The 17,796-nt window shown below is 39.0% G+C and overlaps 1 protein-coding gene across 2 annotated transcripts in view; it reads right to left on the reverse strand.

Annotated features, from left to right (window-relative positions):
• Positions 1–17,796, reverse strand: part of MYO10 (myosin X) — a 151,241-nt gene that overhangs the window by 50,532 nt on the left and 82,913 nt on the right. For both annotated transcript variants that reach the window (XM_042834190.1, XM_042834199.1), the window contains exons 5-19: positions 17,364–17,498; positions 15,788–15,912; positions 14,906–14,919; positions 14,708–14,792; positions 13,948–14,051; positions 11,532–11,661; positions 10,691–10,809; positions 9,840–9,986; positions 9,568–9,668; positions 9,287–9,353; positions 7,898–7,990; positions 7,090–7,158; positions 6,831–6,913; positions 5,401–5,509; positions 2,221–2,301 (exon numbers count right to left, since the gene is read on the reverse strand). In XM_042834190.1, the coding sequence (XP_042690124.1) occupies positions 2,221–2,301; positions 5,401–5,509; positions 6,831–6,913; positions 7,090–7,158; positions 7,898–7,990; positions 9,287–9,353; positions 9,568–9,668; positions 9,840–9,986; positions 10,691–10,809; positions 11,532–11,661; positions 13,948–14,051; positions 14,708–14,792; positions 14,906–14,919; positions 15,788–15,912; positions 17,364–17,498 (1,462 nt within the window). The remainder of the gene's footprint in view (positions 1–2,220; positions 2,302–5,400; positions 5,510–6,830; positions 6,914–7,089; positions 7,159–7,897; positions 7,991–9,286; positions 9,354–9,567; positions 9,669–9,839; positions 9,987–10,690; positions 10,810–11,531; positions 11,662–13,947; positions 14,052–14,707; positions 14,793–14,905; positions 14,920–15,787; positions 15,913–17,363; positions 17,499–17,796) is intronic.

A 17,796-nucleotide genomic window follows, 5' to 3' on the forward strand; every position in this document is an offset into this window, starting at 1 on the left:
AGAAATTCCTGTAGATGGTGCTTTACAATATTTTCCTGCACAGAATCCTACACTTACACGTGGTTTCTGAGAATGAAGCAGTCTCAGACTTCTTTAAAGCTTCCATTTTCACAGCTGCTAACTGTGTGAAAACTTTGTTTTAATGCTACTAAAAAGTATGTGCAAATACAGTAGTGTATGCCAAATTCATTGGGGATGGAGCATTTCAGTGGGAAAAGAGTGTGAGAACAAGGAGTATAGGAGTGAGAAGCTACTTTCTTACTATAGAAACACAACTTGCATCAACCATGGCAAATCCTTGTGACTTTGGCACTGTGGAGATCAGTCTATCTTGGATGCAAATGGACAAACAAGAAAAAGAATGCAAATTACTGTACTAATTCTTATACTCCAATGGCAGCAGGAGGGCTTTATAAGGGTTGTGGGGCTTGCAGAAAGAAATGGGAGAAGGGAGAACAGGCTTTTCAAAAGTGCATTCCCTCAGTGATCAGAGATGTTGTTGCACACATCCCTTGGGGGTAGTAGTGGATGGCAAGCTGGACATGAGCCAACAATGTGCCCTAGCAGCCCAGAAAGCCAACTGTATGCTGGGCTGCATCAAAAGATGTGTGGTTGGCAGAGGGAGCTGACCCTGCCCCTCTGCTCTGCACTGGCGAGACCTCATCTGGAGTACTGTGTCCACAGGTGGAGTCCTCAGTACAGGAGAGGTGTGGACTTGTTAGTGTGTGTCCAGAGGAGGGCTACAAAAAGGATCTAAGGAATGGAACACCTCTCCTGTAAGGACAATGTGAGAGAGCTGAGGCTGTTCAGCCTGGAGAAGAGAAGGCTCCAGGGGAGATCTGAGAGTGGCCTTTCAGTATCTAAAGAGGGGCTGTACGAAAGAAGGGGACAGACTCTATAGCAGGCCCTGTTGTGATAGCACACGGGGAAATGGTTTCAAACTAAAAGAGGGAAGACTTAGAATGGATATAAGGAAAGAATTTTTTTACAATAAGGGTGAAAAGGCATTGAAACTGGGTGCCCCACCCCTGGAGACATTCAAGGTCAGGCTGGATGAGGCTCTGAGCAACCTGATCTAGCTGTATGTGTCCCTGTTCATTGCAGGGGAGTTGGACTGGATGATCTTTAAAAGTAATTTCCAACTCAAATAATTCTATTATTCTATGACAGGTGCTCACTGACCCCAGCTGCCAGCAGAGGCTGTCATCCATGGGGTCTAGAGACTGCAAAGCAAAGTGTACTCAGAGCATCAAATACTTCCAAACACATAAAATAGGTTCTGTTGACCTCCTGGCTGCTCCCACTTGCTAAGACGTGAACAACCTGTATGTTATTTGACACACTACAAGGAACAGTGCAAAAGCGGAGTTAAAAACAGAATGTAAAGTCAGGGATGTACCATCCAGGTAATCCAAAAAAGCTGGAATGATAATTATCTGATTTGAGGTGGGTTTTTTTTTTGTTTTTTTTTTTTTTGTGTGTGTGTGTGTGTGTGTGTGTGTGTGCTAATTAACCAGATATCCCAAGGAATGTAGTATATAAACTAGATTTATAGCAAAGTCACCTATTTCTAAGTTACAATACGAAAACCATAGAACAAGTGTACTTGTTGCATTTTTGACACATGCAGACTATGCTGAACAACAGCCAGTAAAGCCAGAATTGCTATACTATTATCTCTTTATTTCCTGCAGAGACCTCCAGCACATCCAAGCCTTGACATTGTCTTTCATTATCTACAAACTGATATAGTACGATTCAGTTTCCAAGTGTCCCTTTAAAACATAATTCTATAAGAGAACATAGCATAGAATGCCTAGAATTGTCCATACATTGAAAGACTAACTTTGATAACAGCAAGTCAGTGATGCCTGTTTTTCTATTAGTACAATCATTTGCTTCCTCTAATGATTTAAAACTGAGGTTGTATTTTTGACATTTTTTTCCTAAGTAAGCTCTCACAAAGTTGTCAAACGTGCAGCATTTTGTAACTTTTTAATACACATCAGAGAGTTTTAAACAATGATTATTAAAACGGTGCCCAGAAACAGAGGCTGCAAAATTCAAAAACTTTCTTCCAATGTCTTTACTTGGAAGATTCTTTTACAAAGTTAGTGAGGAACGCTACTGTCTGCTTCACGCAGCCATACATAACCACACACTTAGTAAAAGATTTGGCCTGGGACACAAAGAAAAGATGGGAGAAATTTTAAATCTTACCTTCTGCACATTGGGTTTGATGCACCGAACAAAGAAAGGATTTGAAGAACTCAGCGTTGCCATTAAGGAATGAAGTGATTCCTAAAAACACAAAGACAGTACTTCACGAGTGGGCTTTTTGTACAAGTGAAATACCCCGGCAGAAGCTCTTATAGCTTAGCTGAGCAGAGAGTATCTACTGCTACACCTAGTGGTTCTCACCAGAAATTGCACTATTATGTAAGCCAAGTCATTAGACAACGAACACACAGAACAAATACATGCACGCTTGTTTCTTTTACTGGCCCTTCTGATTAAAGCCGTCATCAGTGCCCTGCAGTGAACAAGATGCACAGATGGATATGAAGGAAGCTGTTCATAAGGAAACATCAAGCTGGAAAATTGCTGTTCCAATTAACTTTGAATGAGTGTTTAAGACTTAGGATCTGTACTCCCAATCTGCAATACTCAAGCAGGTCACAAAGCAGGACAAGGGGGTTTAAGGTGGAATTAAATAGCTACAAAAAGCAGGATTCCTCTTTTCCTTCCAGCCACCCCATAACCATTCATTTTCCATTTTGCCTTCAATCATTTTGCACACACAGAGTTCCCCTCTCCTATACAGCGTCACTTTTTATTGCTAAAAGGACACTGGCAGTAAATGTAATCTAACAAGAATCCAAAACATTTTTGAAAAAAGACGTTAGGATACAGTAGTCATTGTTTTATCAGTGCTTATTTTTCAAATAAATGCCCTAGGTTTACAAAAATTGAGTAAAGAATACGGTGGCAAAGAAAACATCTCTTAATGAAAGACTTGCAGCATTAAGCAGTTCCACAGTTACTTCATTTGATAGTTAACTGAGTTTAGTAATAGAAAGATAGATTACAAGGTTCAGGAAAAATAAAATACTCCGAGTTTTGGAACTCTGTATGACCCAACAGACATTAGGCTCTCAGTTATCTTAACCTCAAATGGAAGATAAAAATCAAAAATCCCTCAGTCCTTTTATGATTATTATTTTAATTACACATCCACTCCTTTCCCTCCTGAGCCATCATTCCATATCTTATTCCAACTTGCCCCACTCAGTATTATTAAATACACATACCATTTAAAACTGAAGTTTTATATTTACTTTGCAGAAATACAAAAGACTGAACAGAGCCCAGGCTCTAAATGGACCTGAAAAGTAGCAATGATAATGCTTTATCCCTCAAAGGTAGTGCTGTGTGCCAGGCAGCAGAGAGGATACAGAGCAAGCTGCCACGGAGGCAGAAAATTCACTTTTTAAAGGAGCAACTGTGTATCCTACCATATGTTCTTGAGCGAAACTGCCAAGGGCAGTGTGTTGCAACAAATTCTTGCTTTAATCTGCAAACCAAGGGCTTTCTTGATAATTATATGTGAAGTGATAAAGGCAACAGGCAAAGCTGTGGATGTGCAAAGGATCTGCTACAGAGTCAAGGGAGCAAATGGTGAAGTGAATGGAGACACAAATGATAGTTGTCTGCCTTGTTTGCCTTTGCTGGCCTCCAGACCAGAACTCAAGGGCAGCAAATATTAAACAGCACGAAGATACAAAGGCAAATATTCTAGTGCAAGGACAAATATTTACAGCTTTAAAAAGTAAAGGCCTCTCATGTACAAGCCTGCATGAACATTACTGTATCTATGGACAACTAAGTCAATTCTTAGACTTCTAGCAACAGTGGCTACGACTTGCACAGATTAGAAACTTGGTCAGTCTAAACAAAAATGAGTTGCTATGTTTTCACAGCTGTCTTTCATACAGGTAGCCAGATTTTACAAAGTTCTGCACACCTTTAAGTCAGTGTCAGACGATGTACCAATCTGAAGTAAGCTCTGCTTTAAGCAATAGACTGAAACAGGTGATAGCCAACTTCAGCTATTCTACATGCACCCCGTGGCACCGCTCCCCATCAAGGCTGTCAAATGAAGAACAGCATGGTAATCGGCTTGTACTAAGAACTTTGCCTTCACAGTTTTATTCAGTTTCATTCAACTGAAATAAGATGTACTAACCCCTAGAAGGCTTTAAAACATGGAAAAATGCCCAAACAGATCCTTTGGGGAAAGTATGAAAGTCAACTTCTTGTAAAGCATGTTGACCAGTTAATGGTCAATTAGAGTAGCTTTGGATAAGAGGCAATCATGTTTTCACATCATATTTTATCATGCTTTATGCTGTCTATGGATGCCGATGAAGATGAAATGGAACGCTGTATACTACTCCTTGTAAAGTCAAAGCAAAAATATGATCAATTTCTATGTAGTACTGTCTGTAGATCTACTTTGCACAGAACCAAAAAACTATGTGGAAACAGTATCTTCCCTTATCCTGAAGAGATATCAAAAAATACCACCCATCACAAGAAATGAGTACTCTGTGAGACAAGCAATGATAGCACAGAGATACGTCCGGGGTATACAACATCAGTGTTTTTAATAAAATACACCGTGTGCATCTCAGCATGCATTGCTTGCTGTTCTGTCCAACAGTCAGCACTAATCTGCTAGGATAAAATCTGCCCTCAAGGGGATTGAGTCTGCACTCTTTAAAAAAAAAAGTGAATGAAGAGTACAAATGTATATTAATTTAAGCAGAATGAAAGACAACTAATCCAGACTTGTACTCATGTAATTTAAGGAGGGGTTTGTGGCAATCTTTTAAATTCTTTGCAGATAGACCTTATGCTGGATTTCAATTTCGTGCCATTCTTGATGGCAAAGCTATAAAGACTCAAAAAAAGTTTTTAATAAAAATGTTTTTCAAACTAAGTTAAAAAGAAGTGCAACACCTTAATAAGATATTTACTCATAGCTTTTTTTCTGTTGCACACAGGCACTGCTGCAAGGCTTCGTGCCACTCTGTGGTTGGTTTTGAATTAGAAAAAAACAAGACCAGCGACGAACTTCACAGGAGAGCTTTACAATAAGGACAGGTAAGCAAGTGGAAAGCAACTGGAGTTTCATGTGGATGGGGGGATGAGAACGTTGGCTTCTGCATGAAGCTAGCTAGTATGCCCCTTCAGTTGATTACTAAGTACAGCGTCATAAAAGAGATAGCAGCGCTTTGATGCTGAATTTTCACCTATTTTGATCCGCAATTGTTCTTTACTGAATGGGGTTTATCTGTCACTGATTAGATACAGAGCAGAGATGACACAATAACTAACCTTGAACTGTAGACTGACAGTGGGTTTTCTGTGCTTGCTTCCGCATTTAAGAGTGTCTTGATTGTTGCGACTTGAAACGTGTTCAAATAGATCATAGATGAAATCAAGACTGAAACAGGAAGGAAAAATAAAATAAGTGTATAAGATTTACAACTATAAAATGCGGAGTAAGCTCTGTCTCTTTGAAAGGAAATCTTCCATGCAAACAATGCTGATCAATTTTCTCCAAAACTTAGACTCTACCTTTGCAGAATTTATTCAGGGGAGCCAAAGAAAAAAAAACAGCCACCTAAACCAAAGCATAACAAAGAGGTTCTTCCTTCTTCTTTCCCAGCACACAATTAGGGAAATGAAGAGTGAAGAGTCTTCGCTGCATTTTACTCCATTCACTCAAACAAAACTCTAAATGACCGTAACAAGTACCTAAGGACTAAAATCCAAGAATTCCTGTTTGTTATGGACCACAACACAAAATAGCTACCCACATGAGCTTCACTTTCAGATGCTAGCGGTAAATGCTATTCTTCACACTATCAGTTTGGTATCCCCCTCCTACCACTACAGAAACACAGATCCTTTAACTCCAGACAGACATTGGTGCAAGAGCAAAACTGGGTTGTGTATCTCCAACTCATTTGCTACTTCTACCTATATACTTCAGTCGATGGCTTTCATGTCAGACACATCACAAAAGCAGAACAAGGAACGTAGTGAAAAAATTCTCACTAACTGTTTCTCCTGCACAGAAGAGCTGAGGGATTTACAAACAATTCCCAGAGTAAAGCAGGACAACTGGATGGACTAAGGTAGCAGCTGAGAACAGAAACAACCTGGGCTTCCCAATCCCTTTTCTCCTGGGAGCCCTCTGTGTGCCCTGGAATCTAAACCAAATCCTTACAGAAAGGCATGTAGTCCTGCTCCAGCTCACAAAGTAGTGCAAGGATCTTGAGACCTAACACAACAAAATGACAGGAGGCACACGAGTAGCAAAGACATCCAAGAGTAAAATTCCAGTAATATAAACTAGTTTTGGAAATCTTTCCTTTTAAACTATTGCAATTAATTTGCAATGTGGTAGGTCCTGAACACTAAGCTTTCAACCAAACTAGGAAATGCCAGAAATACGAGGAAATTGAGCTATATGTGAAACAAAAATCATGCAGTCACCTGCCTGCAAGGCATCCTGAAACAGTCAAAAATGATCAGCTACTTTCAGTATCCTTACTTATCTAGTAGCAAGTTTGCTGTCTTGCACCCCTCTGTACTGAACAGGAACAAAGTACTGCACAATGTAGGAAAGCCTGACTCAGTGAGAGATTTCAACTCCGCAGTATTATGCAACATTTAGCATAGTCAACCCTGAGCACAGCTAGCTGATATGATGCCTTTTAACGTGATATCCTAAAAAAAAAATAATCACAGAAATGTACCTGCTTTCACGAAGCAAGTTCAGGAGATCATCTCTGAATGTATCTCTGTTCTTCTCCAAGATCCCCCGGACATCATACTGGACCTAGCAGGAAACAGAGCTGATTCAAACAACAAGCCAAGCAGTCGAGCAGCTCTCACAATGGTGCTACTGTAAAAAGCACTGAGGGAACAGACTGCTTTAGTTAATTTTCAGCAGCCTCAGGGTAAAATTAAGTTAATGAAAGCTCTGTTTGGAATAATTTCAGCAAATAAAATTACCTCCCCAGCATAGTGCTTCACTCCAAAGTTGTGAACAGCAACTCGTGGCTTTACATAAAAAGGATTGTTCTAATTGGAGGAAAAAGAAAAGAGAAAAATATTTTGAAAGAGTCAGGGAATAGAATAATATTATCTTCCAAACCCAGATTTAAACAAAACATTGTCTTTCTGCAAACTTCCCAGAAGATTTGTACTGCAAAAGTAAACAACCATCTTATAATAATAGGATCTGTTAATCTGGGATGCTCAAAATGCAATAAAAACAACAGATTTATAGCATCTACAAAGGCATTATACTAAAGCTGAAACCATCTGGCAAACCTACCTATTAAAGGCATTCTGAGAAGGAAGGCTCTGCCTTAAACCAGCAGTTACAAAGATCAGTAGACATTTGCCTGAACCACCAAAATTCTTGAAAATATTTCCGGGATTACAACTAAAGGTAATACTGATCTGTACTGAGAGAACAGCAACCCTTTGGTAAATGACATCAATGTGGTTATTTCATTAAATCAAGGGAAATAGAAAATCTAGGAAAATTGGGTTACTGCAGGCTGTCATTGACCTAGGAGCAGAATTTGACCTATTCACCAATATGGAACTCTAACTGGACAGTAGCAAGATGGGACTGGACATTAAGAGGATAACTGACTCAGTCCTCAAAGCAAATTATGTGGCCTGCCATGCAAGTAGGATCCTGTCCAAGATATCCTCTACAACTATGAACCATATTTAAACCACAGTCTTCTACAAAAGCAGAAGGAGCCTCCATACTGCACACAGGACACATCAGCAAAACATCACATACAGCGTGCTGGGCATTCAACTTCTCCAGTAAAGTGGAGTCAGTAGCTTGAGGGAAATGGCTCTCTTCATTGATGAGTGCCAGCAGGCCAAGTTTCTAGAACAGCAAAAAAAAATAGGCATGAGTTACATGGATACAGACCTTGTCCTCAGTTTGGAAAAATTACAACGTTCTTGAAGTTACTGTTTGCAGAGAAACACAAAACAGAAAGTACACGACTGAAAACTCCGTCTCTAGAAGACTACAATTCTATTCTCCTGGCAACTTTCCTTTTGAAGCAGATAGTATAAGATACTATCATATCTTATCATTACCTGTGCGACCTGGTGTAGGGAACCTGCTTTGGCAGGGGGGTTGGACTCGATCTCTGGAGGTCCCTTCCAACCCCTACAATTCTGTGATTCTGTGATTCTGTGATACGCAGGCAAAATAAAGAGAAAAGAAGGTACTGGAAGAAGCCACAGTCTTCTTGATGTAGGGAGTGTTTAGGTATATACAGTGACATTGGCCCAGAATGCAGCTCCAGCCTCCAGGATCTTTGGTGATCGGTAACGTAGGAGCTCCCCAAGTCTGAGTTGTTCAACATTCTTTCTTTCAAGAGTTTATCTACTTACTTGAACCAATGAGAACTTCTAGCACCCACAGTGCCACGGGCATAGCAAGAGATGCCCAGCTTAACTATGCACCATGCAAATCAGACCCTCCCTTTGTTTTGCATACGTCTCTGCATAATTTCCTTTGATGTTCCCTACTTCTTGTACTAGCATAGGCAGTAAGCAAAGTAAGCTACTTTGCAGTTAATTATATGTCCAGCAAGTTTTAGGTTGATACAGCCTCTCAGAAAAACACAGTTCTTCAGGTGCACATTTTAATAAGTTACGTCCCATCAGACCAGAAGGGGCTCTGCCAAACTCCACTGTCCTAATGGCTGTCACATCTGGACAGATGCATTTTCTGCCCACCACCACAGTTCTGTGATCACTTGAACTCAAAAAGCCATTCACTCCACTACAGAGATAAATTCATGCTGCTTTCTTGTACTGCTGCCAGAAGTGAACACAAACAAACTATATGTAACTTAGGCTTGGACATCAGATGGAATTCAGCCATTTCTTGGCAGTGATCTTAGATCTCAGATGCCCTTTGTTGCTAATAATCCTATTAATAATCATGCAGAAACCCTTTCTCTTCTATGTGTTTTTTTAGTACTAACACAAGTCAAATTACAGATGAAGCAAAAAAAATTAAAAAAAAATCACATCAAAAGTTCACTACTTAAACACACAAGAGCTGCTATCACCTACAATTGTTTTTTGTTGTCAAGAAGTGTTTTAAAAACATTACTTAAGAGCACAACCTAGAATTAGGTACTGATATCAAATACTTTATTACCTTTTCAATAAGATCCAAGCATTCACCATTGTCTGTCCAGTCAATATCCTCCCAAACTAGCCCTTCCCTAAGGAAAATAAGGAGAGCCTTTTTATTGATAACTACAGGGAAAAGATTTTAAATTTACAAATGGGAGGAGATTATGGGTTTGTCTTGCAAACTAATGTGATATCAGCTTGCTTTTAAAAAAACATACAGCCACAGAACAAGATAGGTAACCCAAATTTCAGGTGAATATTTTTGTTTCCAAAACTCTTTCAAATTTTACCTGTAACTCTTACCTGCTGTATTCCAGTTGCTCCAAAGAAAAAATGTGCTTATTGAAATACTCCTGGAGCTTTTCATTCGCATAGTTAATATTGAACTGTTCAAAACGGTTTACCTAAAAAGACAAGCAATTTTAAGAGATGCACATACTAAGTGTTTTACTTGCAAACAATGAACTAAGTCATAACACATTTAATAAACAAATTCCAGAGAAAATGACAAACATATACAGAACAATGAAGCATCAGTATCAGACAATCCATCCAAAGAAACTTCTGAAGTGTACCTCGAAGTTTTCAAATCCAAATATGTCCAAAATTCCAATGGACTTGAAGTCCTCCTTGCTTCTGATTCTGCTGTTGATTTTCTTAATGACCCAAGCAAAACACTGAGAATAAAGTGCCATAGCCATAGAATCTCTGCTATCTATTGCCTGCAATAAAAACAACACAATACCTCATTCATCACTTAGCAGACTTAGCCAGCCAGCGTCCTCTGCACAGCACAACACAAGCTATAATGCAAGCGGTTTTATATTCCTGTGTACCTTGACAGTAATTGTCTTAATAGACACCAAGATTCCTCAATTAAGCTTTAACAGGGTAAGTTGTAGCATATTTAATCTACATGGCTCTAAAACTGCATTTCAAAACTAAAGCAGACAAAAATTAGAAAACTATAGGCTTAAACTGGGGTTGAAGAAAAGAGAAGGGTAGGAAATAACACATTATTTTGCCCCCTTCCACTAGCAAGCATATTTTGACATATATGTGTCTAATTCATTTCTTATAAATAACAAAAATATTTTTAATAAAAATGTTCTAAACACCAAATGCAAACATCCATAATTGATGTTAGTCTATGTGATCACCATTTGGAAAAAATGTTAAGCAACTAGACAATAACAGTTACGAGAGCCAAGCTAAAAGCCTAGGCAAGAATGATAGAATAGGATCCATTGAGATTTCTAGAAGTACAATTAAACCTTTCCCAAAAACCTGAACAGAATTTTTGATAGCAATGTTAATGTATGAGCTAAGCTGCTGTTCCTGAGCAACCAAAGATTTAACTCTGATAGAAAATAGATCCATATATTTAAAAGGCCATAGAAACACATCAAAACACAGGTGCTTTTACCTGTTGTATACTAAGAGGTGTTAGGATTTCTTCTCCCCTGAGTATCATTGACCTCTGCGTCAATGCTTCAGTTAACTGTGTCGAGTCCAACCCCAGCAGTTCTGCAGATCTACCCAGAGCTGCCAAAAGGAGACAAATACAAGCATGCTCTTGAATACGTAAGGCACAGTATTACAGATTGAACAGCTGAAGGAATTCAGTAGTAGAAATTCATCACAATTAAGTCACATATTTTTCCTCTAACTGCTACATAACAAGAATTCCAACAATCTTCTTACATCAATATACTTTTCCATACACAAAAAGTAGATCAGTTTCCACATGAATGTGTTTCTGCTTTCTTTGGGATGATGAGAATAAAAAAGACCAATGAATTTTTTTTCCTTACATTTATATTTTAATTTGCAGTTTTTCTGTGATATGTAAAACAGCACAAAATATCATTTTTTTATTGCTATATATGAACAAATATTTGAAATGTTCATAAGCCCAGTATTTCCTTACATGTTTCTAGTTGAGGAACACACTTTTACACTCAAGTTTTAGTATTTTTCTAATGCAAAAATATAATTTTAAGCAAGCAATTGAAGGAATTTCACTGGTATTAATGGAATAATATACACTCCAGGTATTTCCTAACCTTCATTGTTGGATGCTAGATCTCAGTTATCTGATTCATCTGTTAAAAAGCAAAACCAACACTTCAATTGACATTTACAGATGCTAAAATGCCATAAGGCCTTTTCAATGTCTTTGATATGGTCTGATATACTATCAATGAATATAAGTTTCATAACCTCAAGAAGTACTGACATACTACAAGGAAGTGCAGCCTTCTCACCTGTTTTAAAGGACACCTGCGCCCCACCAGCAGTGATAAACTCAATGTTTCCTAGATGCAAAATGCCAGCCAGCAGCCTCAAAACTTCTCGCACTTCCTCCTTGCTGAACTGCATCACTTCCATTGCAGTCTGGAATGACATGAGGAGTTCTTAAAAAAAAGAATGCACACTGACTGAATAATGGGGACAAAGACAAACCCACCAACGGTGCTGCCAGGCCCAGTCAGTACTGAGAATGGACTGGCAGGAGTTAATTCCTTTGCCTTCAGCCAAAAATTAACTACCAGAAATTCCCAAACTTGGGTCTAATATGCTCCTCTGAAACAGTGATCAGGCACTGGAATGGGCTGCCCAGGGAGGTGGTGGATTCACCGACCCTGGAGATGTTCAAGGAATGTTTAAACGTTGTGTTGAAGAACATGGTTTAGTGAGAAATATTGGTGATAGGTGGACAGTAGGACTGGATGATCTTGCAGGTCTTTTCCAACTTTGGTTACTCTAGGATTCTCTCTGAGACCAGATCATGGCTTTTCACCCTTACAGTTAAGGCACATCAACTTATGGTCACTGCGGACAGACAGATGATGTGATAACTTCATTTTTCATAAACGACTGGTTACAAATGGAAAACCTGATTCATGCTGCAAGTAAAAGTGCAGAGGCTGAAGATGTACTTTGTGTAGAAGACCTTTCACAACAGAGCTCTAAGAAAGGCAGCAGCACTATGAATTCATCCCCATGCCCACTGTGCGGCTCCTTCCTTTCTCCTACAAAAAGACATACAAAGGAAAGAATGTCTGATGTGCGGGGACTTGAGAATCATCTTGTCTCCAGGAAAGTGTCAATAAAGAAAGCAGAGGGGGGCAAAAGAAGTTTATACTAAGTAATGTTTCCAGGACCTAAGTTGTAACAAAGTGGATGAATGGAATTGGAAACAATAGGCAAGTGAGAATGACAAGGTTTCTGCCCACCTCCTGCTCCAGGAAAGCAGCTGAGCAGCATCATGCTGTGCTCAAAGCGTGTCCATGTTTCAGACAGCACAAAAACTCCACCTGCCAACTTAATTTCATACTCCACCCAGCCTTGTGTGATTAGCACAAACTAAATGTTAAGCTAATCTACTTAAGCTATGTGATTATAGGGTAGGGAAGTTACCAACACTTCCTACTGCTACCCTCCAAATCAGGAAGTCTCATACTAAACACAACTACTGCTTCCAATACACATTAATTTTTCAATTTGGCAAAAAAGGTGAAGTAGCTAAGCAAACATCATTCAGGAAGGGCATAAAAGCATTCATTTGTATTGATTTTTAAAACCTACTACACATAACCTCAGTGATTTGGCAAGCAATTAGCAAATATACTGTCAGTACACTCTAATTGCTGTGGCTAATTGCTGACATTAGCATGGGTTTAAGGCATAAAGCCGTTCAGAGGAAGCCTTCATCAGCATTTGTCTTTCAATCCAAATTTACATCTTTCTCATTTCTATCTACATTACTCCATATGATTGCATTTTCCACAAGATCCATATAAAGCTTTGGAGTGAAAAAGCAGTGGAAACAGACATACCTGTAATATAAAACAATCTAATAAAACAAATCCTTTTCTACAGAATAGGCTGGCTACTCCCCAGTTGCTATCTGTTCTGACAGTTTTATGTGAACAATTTCACGTAAGAAGCAGACATAAAATAAGCCTTTTTATAAACATAACTGTCCATTTCACTGTAGATATAGCAGTTCTATTTATACTGGAGGAAGGCAAAGGAGGGACAGGAAATCTACTACTTTATTTTGTGAGCTTTTATAATGAAGAACAAAGGGCGACTCTGTTGTTAGAGGATGTTTGGAATGAGTCAGGTTTAAAGGCAGGATCCAGAACTCTGCTGTCTGCTCACACCTCTGCTTGTGATGCTTTGTTTCATGGAAGACACGGGCTGCTCTGACAAAGGGATCGCAGTTCATGTTTACCTCATGACATGCTTCTCCAGCAAGGCATATGGATAATTTTGGTACAAATTTAGTAAGTTTACTATTCCAAACTCCTGTAAATGTCCCACAGTTGGGCAGGTACAGAGTTGCAAAGATATGTAAAAGCCTTACTGTCTTCTCAACTGATAGTATTTTATTTCCCAAACATAATCATGTTACTTAATCATAATCTATTTGGAAATGGTAGAATTAAAAATCAAATACTGGAGGAAAGGCAGAGATGGGCTCAAAGTGACAGTAATGTGTTATCAGAAAACTTAAGTCCTCTCAGCATAGTCCTCAATGGGAGAGCTTCAGACAGAAGCAGAATGTCAGAGAGAGCACAGGTAAGTACAGGAAGCCTTTGTTCTCTGCTCCATCAGTTGGCCCCAGGTGTCTGCACCTCTAACGTTTTTTAAAGAATTAGTGAAACAACTCACAATGACTTCTTTGAAAGAATCCTTGTCACTGATTGTCTTATCCACTATACACCCAGACTGATTCAGGTAGTGGTAGTTCTCCGGTACAGACAAGTAAAAAGCATCTGATGAGGGGAGAAAAGAGGAAGAGTGAAAAAAAATACCTCCAAGCAAAAGCTGTCTGCAGATTAGTATGTCAGAACTACGCAGTTCACAATTTATTTGCTCAGAATTATGACAATGTATGAATCAAAATTCTAAATTAAAATCAAACATGGCGTTTTATTTTGCTGTGTTTCGTTTTATTTAGCTGTACGATAAAGATAATTCTACTTTTTAGCATGCAAAGGCATCAGGCCCAAAGGGAGATACTGAAACAGCTTTAGGCAAATTTGCACATACACAAATGTCATTTCTTTTGTTCAGTGGATTTATTCTTTATGAGAGGAGATTAGAGGAACCAGGATTCTCCTCTTTGTTGCTGTGGAGTTATTCAGTACTGGCAAAAATATTCAGCTTGAACAGAGAGAAGCACATTTGTCCCCAGGTAGTTTTCCCAGGGCCACAGCAGAAGCTGAGAGAAAAATCACCCACAGCTCGGTGACATTTCTCAACTAAGCAGGTGACTTTATTAAGTAGAGCTCAGATTCACACCCCATAAATTCCAGCTGGATAAATAATCTATTTCCTCTCTTAGCTTATTAGGTTTCTGCTGCTGTCGCTGTGGCTGACTGCTAATATAGAGCCACTACAGTTGTGGGATTTGAGCTTTGCCACTCACCTTTCTCCCTCTCTTCAATCCCTGCCAGCAGAGCATAGAATATATGATAATTTCTTTCCCCAGGATTTTGTCTTACTACACGATTCTGTCAAAGTAAAAAATAGTTTATATTTCAGTATTTTAAGATGAACATTCTTAATCTACAGTTTCAAAGAAAATATCAAACAAAATTAACTGAGATGTCAAATGTCAACTTACTTTTTCCAATAAATCTACAGCCAAGAACAAAAACTGTGGTCAAGGAATAAAACAAAAAGAAATTAATGCACAAGCTATGTATAAATTTAATTCTTTCATCTGGGATGATAGGAAGATCATCACGGTCTCTTCTTATTACATGTCTATTGCTACAATAGATGAACAAAGTAGCAACAACAGTAATATTACAACAGTTATAATGTCAGTGTATTCCCAATGTAATCACCTCTTCTCCTCCATCCCATCAGAACTGGACTTGCAACTTCTTACATTTTAAACAGCATCTGCTTTCCTTTACTTTATCTTTTATGTAAAGTTTTGGAGCACCTTTAAGGATGAAATTTGGTCCCTGGGTGGAACATCCTTGGGTATGTTCTCATCTTCACACACTTCTGGAATTGGCTCATAGCTCAGTTTTGCCAGTTGCAAGGCAAACCCAAGCACCTGACCCACCCACACACACAATGTAGAAATTCAGCAGCTCTGCTCTTTTAAGTACTTTTCCAGAACTCGGAAATGTATCTTCAGATATAATGAATGAAGGAAAGAGCTTGGGATAACTCAACTTATTCCAAGAACTAAGGCCTAAGGCTCTATTAGCTCACTATGTAGAAGCGTGTGCATGAATCATGCTAGCAGCAGCAACATAAAATCCTGATCCTCCAAGAGTCTACACATCCCACCCTGACACAAACACATGGGTGTGTTTGCACAAACTCATACCGAATTTTGTGTTACTACTTCCTTTTCCCAACCTTACCAGGTCAATTTAATTGTGTGTATTTCAAAATAGGGTAAAAAGACAGAAAAGTGTAAGTCACTTCTCTCTCAGCCCTCCACAGAGGAGATTGCAAACGGAGGCAAATCACCAAACAAGGATACAATCTATAATTCTTCCTCCCTGAATGTTTCCTTTCTGACAGATGTTCAGCTGAATAAACTTCCCAAAGCGACTTGAGTTGCTGTTGTAAACAGTCTTCGCATTGCCAAAAGCTTCCATAATTGGACTGTGAAAATACAGAAGAATGACAAAAGTGTTAATGTGTGACCAGAATGACATGAGTTTCACAGGAGGCTGGCGAACAGAATAGCACTCTGTAAAGCCTACTTCTAACACTCTCCTCAGCCACAGACAACATCCTCAGTACTATCCGCAATTTATTAGCAGTGGGCATCTCAGTTTTCTACCAAGAGATGCAATTATTCAAGAACAAGAAGACTGACAGTCCTAAGCTACCTGTCAGCTAAATCAGTAATTGTGCAAAAGATGCATATGGCTTTCATTATAGTACTCAAATCAGAGAAATAAGAAATCTCAATTCATGCAAATTGTTATACAGGTGTAGGAAAAATAGGGCTTGTAATAAGGAAATTAAAAAATGTACACAAAGATACAGTCAGTAAAAAGATAAAGATGAGGTGAAGCATGATAAACAAAAGTAATAGCATCTCAAATTGTCTTTGTTTTTAAATAGCTTAGAACCATGTGGTATTTCATTTGAACACAGAGAACTTCTTTATGCTTGTGCAGTGTCCAACTTATCTGATGCATTTACTCATCTGCCTTATCAGTCCTCCTTATCTTCCCTTTACTGCTCACATAGTTTATCCTCACCATGCTGTATCTTGCTCTACCATATCCTCAGGCTATATAAACCAATCATTTCTTCCTCCCATCACCCATTTCCCTCTCTGATTACCTGAATTCAGCTCTGAACAAAAATGAAAACTGCTACTAAATCATCCATCTCCAGATCATGAATCTTTCTGCTTCATCCCAATGTGATCATGTCTCTCTAGAGCATCTGGGTACTTTTGTTTAATGGAATTTTTCCCATCTTCCAATAGTCATCTTATTGTCTACTACATGCACCTACATCTTTAATTATATTGTAAGCTCTTTTATTTCAATGACAAAACTTTGTCTGCTGGAAAAAATATTTTTTAAGTCAGCAGTACTGACCACTATAAAAGCAGTGAACGTATATATTATACTGCACATGCAGAGAGACTGTCTTTAAATCACTTCTCAGCTATTCAGTCTTTTCAGACAACACTAGCAATAATTCGCACAAATCTACATAGGAAGAAAGGAAGGTTACCTCATTCATGAGGTGATTTTAAGGGCATTAAAAGGCATACATGGCTGGGGGTTGGGTGGGGGGGGGCAGCAGTTTGAAGGGGCAGAAATTTCTCCAGTCTTTCACAGCTGCTTGAAGCACTCAGAGATCTTCACAGGATTTTGATCCAACCAACTTTTTCTTAACCTCACCACACCTTAATACGTGTATGTAAAACAGCAATAGGGCCCTTGGTACAAATAAAGAATAAAATCATGTTTTTCCATTAAACCAAGCTTTAATTTTTTCATCTTCTAAAATTGTCACACCTCTGTTAATAAGACCTTCATTCACCACCCAGGGCAATGTGCCCTGGTACAAAGGGAGTACCTGCTTACCTGCTCTCAAGAATGGCTTGCTCCACACAGGAGGTCTTCTCTCTGCAAGACATCTCCAGCGAATGTTGGCTCATTGCAGACAAGAACTTGAGAATCAGCTTAGTGCTTTCTGTCTTACCAGCACCACTTTCACCACTGAAAGAGAAGTGGCAGAAAGTGTTTTGACAGTTACATCCAAAGGTGATGGGAAACACTTCTAGTGCAGTTGGTATCTGCATGATTACGTGCTTTTGTTTTTGTGCTTAGAATGTACCAGGCTCAGCACTGAGTCAGGACAACGATCTACCTGCCCACTCTAGACCTCTGCTAGCCACCATTACACAGATGCCCAGAATTTCCCTTCTATGTTCCTCCATCTTCCAGACATTTGCTGCTCAGAAGGTTCCAGATCTAGAAGAAGGTTCCAGATCTAGAAGAAGGTTCCAGATCTAGA

The sequence above is a fragment of the Centrocercus urophasianus genome, unplaced genomic scaffold (assembly GCF_019232065.1).
Source record: "Centrocercus urophasianus isolate 14NV4802_14NV808 unplaced genomic scaffold, USGS_Curo_1.0 seq_11, whole genome shotgun sequence".
Classification (NCBI taxonomy): Eukaryota; Metazoa; Chordata; class Aves; order Galliformes; family Phasianidae; genus Centrocercus; species Centrocercus urophasianus.